This window comes from Serinus canaria, chromosome 4A (assembly GCF_022539315.1).
Source record: "Serinus canaria isolate serCan28SL12 chromosome 4A, serCan2020, whole genome shotgun sequence".
Classification (NCBI taxonomy): domain Eukaryota; kingdom Metazoa; phylum Chordata; class Aves; order Passeriformes; family Fringillidae; genus Serinus; species Serinus canaria.
This window is the reverse complement of record NC_066318.1, coordinates 12,740,334-12,753,980: the sequence shown is the minus strand read 5'-3', so window position 1 is coordinate 12,753,980 and position 13,647 is coordinate 12,740,334. Positions and strand designations below refer to the sequence as shown.

At 40.4% G+C, this 13,647-nt stretch overlaps 1 protein-coding gene across 4 annotated transcripts in view; it reads left to right on the top strand.

Moving 5' to 3' along the window:
* The window catches only part of AFF2 (ALF transcription elongation factor 2), a 324,933-nt gene that overhangs the window by 235,142 nt on the left and 76,144 nt on the right, over positions 1-13,647 (top strand). For all 4 annotated transcript variants that reach the window (XM_050974296.1, XM_050974295.1, XM_050974297.1 and 1 more), the window contains exon 8: positions 483-534. In XM_050974296.1, coding sequence (XP_050830253.1) covers positions 483-534 — 52 coding nt within the window. The remainder of the gene's footprint in view (positions 1-482; positions 535-13,647) is intronic.

The following is a 13,647-nucleotide window of genomic DNA, read 5'->3' as shown; positions in this document are numbered from 1 at the left end:
CTGTGAGGTCCCATCAAACCTCAAACAAGCACCTCCTCTTCTTGCTCTTGTTCACTTTGCATTCTCAGTTTGGTAAGGTACCAGAAAGGAAATTGGTGGTGCCCCAAACTGAGAGTGAAACATGGACAACTTTTTCTCCAGTTTTAGCAGTCTCAGAGCTGAATTTCTCTTCTGATTTAGAAACACTTGTAGGTGTATATGGACTAATCCCTGTGAGCCAATGTGGAAATAAAAGAGGACATGAAAGAGCAGCTGACTGCCCAACTTTATGATGGATGAGTCTGAAAGTCACTTGTTCTACCCTAGAATCACAGAGAAGCTCTAATGCATACATACATGGACTTTACTTACCTCAGGTCTGATTTTGCTGTTGTTGAACTGAAAGAGATTTCCCTTTGACTTTGCTGAAGTGTCAATTTGGCTCATTGTATATAAAGTTAATTCATTAAATGTAATTCTGTATTGTTTCTCCTTTTTTCCAGAATGCTTGAGGATGATCTAAAACTCAGCAGTGATGAAGATGATAATGAACAGGTAAATACATCTACTATAAGTGCATAGAGCATTTTAACTAACAAAGTTATTTCATTGGTTGGATCTGTCTGCATTTTGGTGTGCTGCAGAATCCATTAGCTTAAACTCTGTTTGCTTCCTTCTCATTAGAGGAAACAATCTCAAACAGGAATGTTTCAGTTTTGCTGGTTAACTTTGTGAAGTGGATTAAACTAAGCCAAAATATGACTTATTCACCTTTGAATTAGAGACCACACAGAGCATCACCCAGGAACAGCCAATGTGTTCTGAATCTCTGTCCTCCATTGTACCAAGGTAACTGTGGAACAGCCTGCCCTTGCTTTGCACCCATTTTCTGAATTGATGAGCTTTTTGGAAGTGTGTTGAAGAGGACCACACAAGAGCACCAACACAAGTACAGAGTTTGTTGGCACTTTGCAATCCATTTATACAAGCCCACAGAAGAAAATTTGATCTATAAGTTTTTGTTCCAGTCAGAGAGTAAAGGGTTGGGAGTCCACAGTAATCCAGTGACTCCTGCTTGTGAAAGGGAAAGCCCTCAGCGTGTAGCTCTAAATCAATACTGAAAGTTTCTCCACATACTTGGGATATTAATGAAGAATCATTTTCAGAAAACTGGCTCATGCCGTTCTCTATCCTTCCCACTTTATAAATATTTATGTATAACGCTGGGAAAGAAAGCTGGTGAAATTCATATTCTCAACATTCTTATCAGAAAAAAAATGAAACTTTGTGTTAAATTCATCCTTCATTTTACTTTACATATGCAACAGGCTCAAATGTTTAAGCATCTGCAATAGAGAGGAAGGTAATGCTATAATTCAGCCTAAGATCATCTGTTCAGTCTGGGAAATGTTAATTATAGGCCAATCATTCTTTCTTATTTATTTTTAAACCACCTAAATGTTCTCCTTCAGCCTACCTCATCCATCCTTTAGGGTCATGCCAGGAAAGATTTACCTTCTGGTGAAAGTTGACCCCTTAGTCATACAAGTCAGTATTTTTTAGCACTGGCAAGACTCGCAATGTCTTCTGAAGCCACAGGGTCAAAATCCTTGTGCAATGCAGTGTTGGGCAAACGTGGTGACTGATGACACCATCAGGTTTGCAAATTTGCCCTAATAGTCCTGCAAAATGACATTGTGATCCTGAGATGCCTAAAATACAGAAATGGAAATACATTGTCAGGTAGCAGTTACTGTTGTTTTCCCACAGTAATAGTTTTCTAGTGACTTAAGTAGAATTTACAGAGTTTATCCAGTTTATCCTGCTAGGCTGAAATCCCTTATCACTGGTGAATGGAGAAGCAGAGGCCCAGACCAGTGTTTGCTGACATCAAGTGCAAAGCCCTCACTGACTTGAGCAGATGTCATCTCTGATGTTAATCCCAAGCAGGAAAGAGCAGAGTGCACAGAGAGGTCCTGACAGCTCTGGAGCCCTCCCTGCTGTCACTGTGGGACGTGCCTCTCCCCAGGCAGCATCCTGAGGGTGAGCAGTGTCCCTGCTGCCAGGCCAGGGCTGCAGCCTGGGCCCCTCTGTGCTGGGGATGTGGAGCAGCAGGAAGCCTCAGACTGCTCCAAAGCTCCTCGTGCCTTCCCATGATGCATTCACAGCATGGGCTGCAGACAAACAAGGGAGCAGCACAGGGACCACTCAAGGCGTTTCTCAACATCCTGTACTACTTAGAATTTTTTTATTTTGTTCTCATGCAGTCATTTCCTTTAAAAAGTATCTTCTAAGGTCATCAAGTCCAACTCTTAACTGAGCACTACCAAGCCCACACTGACTGCCCAGTTTGGTGACCTGTATCCTTAGGGATACAGGTCAAATAAAGTAACTGGACACAACTGCACGCTGAGAACATTTCTTGAATGCCCTGCACTTCAAGGGAACCTTCAGCTCTCCTGTGTACCCCACATATGTATGGTTGCATCTCTTCTATTTGTTTTACAAATAGAGTATAGAGAAAATCATACAGCTCACTCAGGAATTATACATTCCCCATTCAGGAATTTAGGTTTGCTGAATTAATGGCTGTAAGTGTCTGCCTTTATATTTTTGTCCTTGCAATGCTGAGCAGTAGGACTCTGCTGTATCTCTCATTCATTACACTTCAGCAGCCTCTGCCACATCTCTTTAAGGAGAGGGGATTGGAATTTGGAAGAAAGGTTGATCTGGCCCACTGGTCAGACACATAAACAACAAAAAAGTAACTTCAAGGGCTTTTTCTACAGAAATATTTTGCAGTCAAGTGACCATTGTTATTCAGGTGTACACATGTGCTCATTCTGGCAGGGAGAGAAAAGATTAAAACTCTTAGTCAAAACCATTCTAGAAGTTTATGCAGCATTTCTATAAGGAAATGGAATCATTGTCTTTACAGTCTTTATGATTTTTTTCTGCTATAAGCCTGCAGCCAGTGTGAAGCATGAGCTGGCATTTACTCACTTTTATTCAAAAAACCTCAACACAGTATGTAGAAGTCAAGTTTTTTTCCTTTATTTCAGCTCTAATTTTAAGGAAATCAAAATTCTTTGGAGCAGTGGTCAGCAGGGAGCCCTAGGATTTCTCCTTTGAGAATTGCTATGAACCCTTCAGTTTTTACAGGACAGTAGTGACCCTGATCCATAACTGCACTTGGAAAGAAACTTTCAGTGAAAGTCGAATAGAATGTAGAATGTGGGGAGAGTTTGATCTATCAGCCCATGTTCTGAAACTAGCAGTAGTCCATTTGTCAAGGTGGAGGATTGTTAGAAACATGGCTGCAAGAAACAAAGCTCCTCTATTTTGCTCCCTCACTCCTATGAACGAGCACACTTATTTATGATCTGTATTGCATTTACTCAGGGGTCTGTGGGCCTTTACTGTTTCAGGTGCTACACATCTCCTTCCTTTTCTCCCCTCTGTGCTGAGGAGGAGCACAACCACACAATAGCTCCAGTCAGTCATGTAACTGAGGAGTTGAGCTTCATTTCAACTCCTAGGATAGGATAGGATAGGATAGGATAGGATAGGATAGGATAGGATAGGATAGGATAGGATAGGATAGGATAGGACAGGACAGGACAGGACAGGACAGGACAGGACAGGACAGGACAGGACAGGACAGGACTTACTGAAGTCAGTGGAAGGTATTTATTCTACAGATAGCATCAGCAAGGCTGTTACTGATCACACTGCCCAGTTTTGGCATTGCCTTTCCAAACAGAATTTTGAATAACTGGAAATTGCTCCTAAAAGTTATAAACATGATTTGGAGAACCCTCCTTAATGTAAGTGTTATGTTTATTTTGGCTAAGGCACACATGCTGATGGCTAGCAACCTATCACCAAGACATGCTGAAGGAGACTGAACACTTTAATTTCACCCCAGAAGGCTTAAGAGGCTTCAACAACTGAGAGCTGACTGCAAATTCAGCCTCCTAGTGACAAACTACTGCAAATTGCATGGAAACTTTGTAGGTTCTTTTCCTTTTAGCCTTCTGGCAGCTGAGGGCTTGATGGAGAAATTGTTGGGTGAATTTCTTGGGGCTGCAACCTGCAGAAGCCCAGTGAGATGTTCATTGTGGGTGCCTTCAGGTTTCAGATCTGTAAAGCTTTGGACCATGTAGGTCATTGCAGTAGAACGTGGGCAAATCACAATGACTGCACCCAAACTCCTGTCAGCACCCTCTGGAGCAGCAGTGAGGGGCTGCATTCACCCACACAGGTGAACACAACCTGCACCCTCACCTGTAAACACAAGCACAGTGCCTCCAGGGCAGACACCCTGGAGCTGGCCATGTGACACATGCTTTGTCCCACAAACAAAATGCTGATTCTCACGTCTCATTGTGGGTGATTTGGGATTAAAGACACACAGAAAACGATGGGTTAGATCTGGAATCAATTTTCATTTACAGCTGAGAAGCAGTTATTGATGCTGTGCTCACAGTTCAATAAAAGATCTAAAGATATAGACCTTGTGTTTCTCTTTCAATATAAGCAGCATAATCAGTGTCAAATGTTTTTACAAAGAAAATTGTATTGACAGTTTTATTAAAATTGCTGTCTTTAAAGTTTTAAGTTATCCACAATTTGACCTACTTGAATGGTTTTTTAATATGTACGCTGACCAACCCAATAGATTTTTATGTCACATATTTATAATATCAGGTACACATCTGTTTAATGTATTATTTGAGAGGTCCTGTAACATGTAAGCATTGCTTGGATTGTGAACTCTCTTGGTGTTGTCAATTGGCACATGCATCAGTCTTGCATTCAGTATGGCACAGGATGTTCAGACTGGCTGCAAGAGGTGCAATCAAGGCAGATGACAGACATGCTATTAGTAAACCAGGAGATGACAAGGCATTTCAGAGATGCTTTTGTTAACACTCTTCTCTGAGGAAGGACACAGCTTTTTAGATGGTTTTATTACTCTGTTTAGAAAGTACATCAGAAATTAGGAAGAGTAGGGAAGATTTTTAATTAGTAGCTCAGTTCAGCTAAAAGAGCTTAGATAAAACACAGGTTAGTATTTTTGTTCTCTAAAACACCTCTGTATAATTCAAATAAGCTTTGAGCTCAAAGGCATCCAAATGAGTTGTGCCTGGATACAGTATTTTAAGTAGCTGTGGTGTACCCAATTTTCTTTAACCAGCTCCTCTTTGTTCTTCTGCCTAAGGAATAGTCCTGTTAACCTTTTAAATGTGTACTTAATTTAAAGCACATTGCTAGTGTTCTGTGTGTTTTTGAACCAAAGAAACTTTGATACTAGTTGCAGACCTGCTCCATTTTCAGTATTTCATGTATATAGTAGTTTTGGCAGAACAAATCAATAAGATATTTTTCTTTTCTACTTGATTTTTTTTTCTTCTCCCCTTAGTGATTGCCACTTTTCTGAAAACCCTAGAAACACAAGACATGCATGTAATCCATGGCCCTGCTCTATTGTTTGTATTTTACATAAACATAATCCTTTTTTGCTAGGTTAGTGTTAGGTAATTAAATTCAAAATGTTTGACTTTTTTGCTGAGCCTTAAAAGGTAATCAGCCATAGGCTGAGCTTTGAATTCTTATAATGCATGCTGAGCTTTCCCTGCCTTTATTCAACTTCAATTTTTTAGAATTTATGAAGTTCTAAGGCATAGTATGCCTTCATTGTATCATGTAAACATTTTTAAAGTGCTACAGTGATCACTTTCCTTGTAACAATAGATATCCTTACCTGTTGTATTTTTTCCCATTTTTTAGCTGGATCCTGAACAAGCTGTTTACCTCCCCAAGGTTTCTCTGCATTTCCATTTACTTTGTTATCAGCAGAAAGGCTGAAGAACAGCTCTTCAGTAATGACATCAATACTGCACACACAGTGAGAGAGGTCATCTTGTCAAAGCTATAGAAAAATCAGATGGATTAGGAAGAAACTAGGTGCAAAATAACTTTGATAGAGTCTTTTAATGTAAACAGTTTATCTGTCATTGGGTTCCAGTGAAATCCCAGAGTGGTGCAGCATCAGTTGTAAGGACAGCAGTGTGTGTTTGATAAAGAACACACATTCCAGTGTTCAAGATTTGCAGTCATGCTTTATAATTGTAGGGAAATGATTTCATTAAGCCATTAATGAAAGCAGAAGCTATTAGGATAATGCAGTCATTCTCCAACCTTGTCAGTCTCTAACCATGAAAAATCCTTTCATGGATATATGTCCCTTCTTGCTACCTCAGTCCATTTTAATTGTTATTCAAATTATTTTACTGTGCACAACACTGGTTGGAACAACAATATATCAGCTGTGTGAGTTAATACTCCAGCTTCTGTTAGGCAAAGCTTTGGTGCTAAGAGGTTTGATGACTGAGGTATCTAAGGTTATAATTCACATGGTAATGATGTAGGTTTATGTGCTTTGTTTTTATCAGCAGAAGCTTTCAGTAGCCACCCTGAGATCTGGGCTGAGCTGTCTGCAGAAAGCATAGCACAAAGTGTTATCAAAACCTTTAAACTTGTTCAGATTCACAGAATCACGTGTGATGTTTTTTCACACTTGTTGTTATTGTGGAGGTCACCCACCAGTGAGGAAGGGGATTAATACAGCCAGGAAAAGTGGTTGTACAGGAGTACAGATCAACAAGGAGGACTTGCCCCTGGAGCTTGCAGCTGTGCTCTTGCCTGGGCTCTGGGGCAGCACCTGCCCAGACCAGCACAGCAGCTGGAGGAACCCCATCCTTCCCACTTCACCTGTTCCAAGTGTTTCCATGGCTTGACACTGGCAGCTCAGTGTCAAAAACTCTCCACCACAGTAGAGAAGAAAACAGAGGAAGAGAAATGCTGGCAGGCAGACAGCCCTAATGAAGTGGGAATGACATGCCTTAGCTGAAAAGTTTTACATGTACATCTTCAAGAGGCCTTCTCCTCTCTTCCCAAGTAAGCAGGCACTCCACAATCCCCAGCACTCTAACAGGGGCTGCTCTTGGGTTCACTTCTGCCACCAGCCTGAGGCTACCAAGCTCTGTCAGCCCCACTGTCTGACATAATTCCTGTGAGAGAGAAGCTTTAGAACCCCTGATGCCTCTGTCACTGCTCAAAAAGAGGTCATTCCTCAGGACAGCCATAAGAGCCTGATGCTGGAGCTCTGCCAGCCTTTTTGGGCTGGGAGAGAAGAGGGAGATGAGGCTTTCAGTCCACAGCATGGGCCATGTGCTCTGTGTGTGTGCATGGTTGCACATAGTTTTTTTAAAGGAGTCTTTATTATAAGCATGAGGAAAATATATTTCACCAGAGCCTCTTGCTATGTATGCTGCTTATGCAAAAGCCCTCTGGTGTTTTGGCAACAAAGCAGAGGCAGCAGCAGGTGAGAGAATTGATCAACCCCATCATTGTTGTTGCTAAGAGAAAAGCCAGCCTTGGCCATACTGTCCTGTAAAATAAATCTGAAGTCTGTGATACCTGCAGGCCATCTCAGTGCTCAGCACTCACTAATCTGACCACATAGGACACATTTATCTCCCTTTTCTCCTCAGAAGGAGAGTGGGATTTTTATCATGAATGTCTCGTGAAGCATTTTGGTGAAGAAAGTGTCTGGTTTTCTTAAACTGGCCATCTGCAGCTCTGCTCTTCTGTCAAAGCCTAAGCAACTGTCTATGAACTTCAAAATCTGAATTCCTGGGAGTTTTTTACACTGATAGAGGATAGTGCTACTGCTGGGTTTGAGACAAGGAGCAAAAGGCTGAAGGAGGGACTCATAGGTGACCAGAAAAACCAAAATAGGTGCTGGATAAATCCAGTAATTAGCCCTGTCAGCCAGAATAAAGAGAGAAGTGAAAGTTGATTTCTCCTGGAGGTATTCCAGAAAGAGAACAGTAATGAAAGTTAAACACCTTAATTTTTCTGAGGATGAATTTGTCTCCCACTGCAAGGTTTGCTGGGGTTGGAGGAGTTCTGTTCTGTGCTGGCAGGATGAATCTTCCCAGAAGAGATCTCCCTGCACACAGGGACAGGTCAGGACCACAGTGTGACAGTGCAATTGATTTGAGCAGGGTGTTCTTGTGGAGAACACCCTGCTTTTCAAAATTCCCAATTTCATGGCAACGCTGTTAAGTCTCATTTTTGGAACTGTGCTAAGTCATCTGAGCAATGTACTAAACCAGACCAAGGTCAGCAAAGAGTTCTTTCACGTGTGTTTACCTCTGTTGTCTGCTTGTAATACATTTAACAGTCAGCATTGATGTAATGTTCAGTATAAATTAAAGTCCTCAAAGTCTTTATTTCCTGCACAGGAAATAAATGGCCAGCAGGAACAGCAGCAACATCAGTTCACTGCCACTGCTGGTACTCTGTGACTCTGCCCTTTTGCTTCTCAAGTATAGGAAACCATTATTTACTTAAAGTAGGAGAAGACTAAGGACAGGCTGGATTCCCAAAGAAATGAGAGAAAGGCCTTTATCACAAAGGGAAACCTAAGGGCATAAGCTGCAAATGAGCAGGGGTACAAGGGGCTGTGTCTGGAGGTGTCTGCCTGTCCATTGTGGCAGAGCAAGTGAACATTGCAAAAGTAACAATCAGGCACTGCACTCTGAAACTGCATCTTGTACAGAGAGAGAGAGAAAGACCTTAATAATAAGATCACAAAATATCAGCACTCTTCAGATAACTTCCAGGGATATAAAAGATGGTTCTCCTGCTAGAACTGGGAAGCTGAACAATACTCAGATTGTGGTGACTGGACAGTAAGGTCACAGGATATTCTTTGAAACAAGCCTTTTGCTGCTTATTCCTTGAAGGAAGTTTGGGGAAAACTTTTTGTTTCTCTTAAAAAGGATTCTTGACCTTTTCTATGTTACTTCTGCCTCTTCAATTTTTTAATCATGTGATTAACATGATGCAGTACAGCTATGGAGTAGACCCAGTAAGGAATGGATTTTTTTATTATTTGTTAGCCTTCTGGAGGGTTGAAGCAAACACACATTTTAGAAAAATCATCAGAAAATAAGACAATGGCAAATTCTGAGTTTTAGTTACCAATAGATCTTTTATATTTCACAATAGGATTATCATCCACTAAGCTTTGGTCATTTGTGATCAATTTGTAACAAATTAATTTCCAGGAAATGATGTTTCAAACCACAATTTCAGTGTGGATCTTTTTTCTTAAAAATGGACCATTCAGTACAGTTTTCCAAATTTCTGTCACCAGGGATCTATAGTTGTTCTACAAACAAAACAATTCTTATGAAAAATCAGGTCTAGCTCTAGAAAGAGTTCCGTTCTCTGCCATAGTTGGTGCTCTAAGAACAATTATATCTGCTAGGTTTTATGTGACACTGTTTAGCATTGTTAAATTAACTCGACCGTCACAGAATTCCAGGGTTGGATCTCAGGAGATCAAGTCCAACTCCCCTGACAAGGCGGAGTCACCTGGGGTAGGTTACAATGATTCTTAGGACTGCAAAAGCAGAATCAGTAGAATTTGTAATGTCATGTTACAATTTCTCCTTTGTTAGATTGAGGACTCAAAATTAGTACAAAATAGTGGCTTCTCAAGAGCATTTTTGTGGGAAAGGAAGACGCTGTTTCAAGCCTCTTTTGTCAAGGTACATTAGTATTGAAGTCCTAAAATAAGCAAAGGTGTTGTGTGAGTTATCTCTGAGCAGGGCTGCTCACTGACAGCTGTAACAGGTTCTATTGTAAAGTTCACCAAAGGCACTGAGTAAACTGAAACCTGTGTGGTGAGAGCAACAATGCTCACAGTATCCACAGTGGCTAATTTAAAACCAGCTCAGATATGTCTGCACAAGCAGCCAAGCACTCCTCAGAGTGCAGTGGGCACTCACAGTGTGTGTAGCTCTTTTCTCCATTTAAATTAAAAAAAAAAGTATAGAAAAGTTCTTCAAGAATTGGAAGTGGCTACATTTGTTATTGCACACTTTCTTATTTTGACTTACACCATTACACTGATGGAAAACAGGGTTTTGGAAAAAACTGCTGATAGAAGCCTAAACATTTCTGTGTTGTTGCTCAGTTAAAAGCAGCTCATGTTCATCAAGGATAAAGGTGACTCCCAAACCACAGACACACTGGTTTAGATTGGGTCACTTAAATTCTCTTTTTTTTGGTTTTGTTTTACCCAACCTCCACTCCAACAGTTGAAATGAAATTGTCAGTGTTTCAAGTACTCCTGAGCATGTCCCTGTGAGGCCATGAAGGTTAGTGCATTGCTCAGAGCAATGATGGGATCTCTCTGTGCTCCCTGCCCAGCGAGGGCTCAGTGAACCATTCGGATTTGCTGATACCACGTGCTTGGTGACTTGATATTACAATAAATGGGTTTTGGCTAATCTGTTCCACACATTTGAATCCTGAGGGAAAAATACTAATTTTTAAAACTGTGACATGAGGAGGACAGGATCTTTTCCATTGTTTTTGGTCCTAGATACAGTAACATTGGCCTTTTTGTCCTGTAGGTGAGACTGACTGGGAACATCACACACACAATCTCAAATACAAGGTTGCCAACTTCATGTCAAAGGCAATTAGCAAGAAAGAAACACAATCTCCTCTGTTGACATTAGGGGACAGGTAGAGGAGAATGTAACCAGTGAAGTAAAGAATAAAAAAAAAATTTAGGAACACAACAGACATATTTATATATACACATACTGATCCTTCAGGCCTTGGGTTTTGGCTTTCTGCTTCCCAGCACAATTCTGGATGGTTTGTTTGCTGCCCACCATATTCTCCTTCTCCAGAGGAGGTCCAGCTGTGCTTAGCACCAGCTGTATCATCAGAGATCAGAGCACAGCACAGTCAGTCAGTTGTGGTTCTCAGCTGGTTACTTAGGATCACAGAGAAGGCATTCTGTATAAATAAGAGTGTGATAAAATTTCCAAAACAATGTATAACCTAGGAGGGGATATAAGCTGTATATATAAAACTTAACTAATATGGGAAGTATCTTTATTATCTTTGTCGTTACTGTACTGTTGAATCAAGTCTCTGAGGAGTCTCTTCTCTACCCAGAGCACAGGAGAAGAGTGTGGTGGATTATAAGCTTATTTGTATATTCACTTGGCTGTTCACCCAAGCAGGCAGAGCTGGTTAGAAACTGGGAAATAAATCTGAGTTAGAGTTGCAGCAGCTCATGGAAAAAGGGGGAAAGTTTGAGCATGAAGGCCTGCCTTCTTCTGCCAGCACATTCAGTGGCATGAAGTGTCCTCTGTCTCACCCTAAGAGATACTTTGAGGCTCAGCAATTGCCTTCTTAGCTGGCTCACCAGTGCTTCTGAATCAAGAGGGTGAGGGGGCATTCTTGGAAAAAAAATCTTTTGCCTCATCTCACTTTCTCAAATCAAATAGTTTTCAATGAAAATTCTGGATTTTCTGTTATGCAATGGAAAATAGATCTTTTCTTTGGATAGCAGACCTTTTGCCTGTAACACTTCACCAGAAACATAATTTGCATTTTACAGATGCCAGCCATTTTACTTGGTCATTTTTGAGCCATCCTCTTGTCAGTTCATTCATCTTTCCTTTGTGGTGTAGGAAAATTGTACTGACTGCAATACTTTTTTTGGTTCATTCAATCCAAAAGCCAGTCAGGTAATTGATAGTGATGAATAAAAACATCGTTTTCACATTTTGCAGTCCTTGTTCATAATCTAGAAGTAGTTTGTGCTTGTTACCATGTTTAATCTTTTGTGTAATAATTAAATACCTTCTAACAAAGTAAGTTCATGGGTAAATCACACTCCAGAACAAGTACAGCACAGTGCAGGTGCCACTTCAGCTAATGGCAAAACAAGTAGCACCAAAATCAGGTGCAGAGGTCGGAGTCATTCACAGCTACAGGAATCAGGGTAAAACATCCCTGGGCAAAAACGCTCTGATGGATGAGACCCTGTGTCTTACTGCTTTTCACACATTCCTCCTCTTCTTCCTTCTTATTCAACACTGGAGTCAGCTGCTGAAATGAGGTCTTAGGGAGCAGAAGCACAATTATTCAGAGGCCATAATTGTTAAAAAAAAATCAGAAGAAAATTACAAATTAAAGCGGAATGATTGTCTGGTTCACTCCGACTTCCATTTTCTAATCATCCTAAATTATTTTAATGCATGTTTTCAAGCTCAAAATTAGCAAAGGTCCCATGATGTAATTCTCCTAACACCCATTGAATGTTTCATTGTACCAGTCCAATTTCATTTCAGTCTTTGGCAGCAGCATCTGTCACTCAGGGCACATATATGGGGGTTTAGGGACCTCTCACCTGTTCTGTTTCTAGATAGTACTTTCAATACATGAAGTTCAGGAGTCATTGTGAAGTTAAAACCAATTTCTTACTTGTAAAGGCCTAGGAATACAAGATAAAAAAATAACTCTTAAAACATGTTTGTCTTTGAAATATCTTAAATTAATAATCAAAAGCTTGCATCAAGTCTAAGACAAATCAAGCTCAGTGGTGAAGATGAGAAACAGGAATTATTAACTGAGTAGCGAGGCTGATGGAGGCTCAATGAGATCATTTTGTTCAAAGATTAAAGGCGATGAACACTGAAATAGTTGAGGAGGATGGCTACGAACACATCTGACTAGAGCTGCTAAATTCAGTAATGATCAAAAGTTAATTATCAAAGCAGAGAGAACTCCTCAACACAGACAATTTGAGTCAATAGCTAAGCAGCCGAGAAAAGAAGTAATTTGGAAGAAGTATTTTCCTCTAATGAAGTTATATAAAAGACGTACATTTCAAAGAAACCTGCCTAAAACAAGATTGCATTCTTCCTGATCAGAGAAAAATAATTAGCTCTAATTGACAGACCTGCTGCACACCAAATATTTTCAAACAATATGTTTCTGCATCAAAGCTTAATGTGTAGAGTTACTCAATGTCACTTTGATTTTGCCTTCCTTTATCTTCTGCCACTGGGCATGCTCATGATATCGCAACAAATACACTTTGAAAAATGGATGAGCAGCACCTACAAGACAAATAAAACAGAAGGACAGATCCTGCATTTCTTTCTCTGATGGAATCCCTGATGTGTTGAGTGCTGTGTTTCACATCACCCTGATCCCACTCCAAGTGAATCCTTTGTAACAGGAAATGGCCAGTTGTCTGATGATCCAGCATTAAACTGGGCTGGCATGTAGATTAACCCAAGCACTTGTAATGGTTTTTCAGCTTTGCATAAGCAAGCATTTGTGTGAAGGACACTGTTCCTCCAGCATGTGCCTCTTCTTAAGAGTTAGGAAAGTGTGATTTTCTGGTGACAAAGGAAAAAAAAATAAAAGGTGGAAATTCTCCATGTAAAAATCTAGGGAAAGATACATGCTAGAATGTTCACAGTCCAAGATAACAAAATATATCTATAGTTCTTTCTTCCTGAAACTGCTACCTTTCTTTCAGGGTAAATGGTTGTGATAGACATAGCTAAGTGGTCAAAAATCAAACATGCAGTTTAGATTCTGCTCTTTAATATTCTGTGACTTTGACATTGCCAGTTCTCACTCTCTGAAATATCTTCATCTTCTTTAATCTTTCATGTAAACAGTTTAGCTCTCACCATCACGCATGTGCTCTCCAGAATATATTCTGCTGCACTTTGTATTAAGTCAGCTGCATTATCATTGTTTACT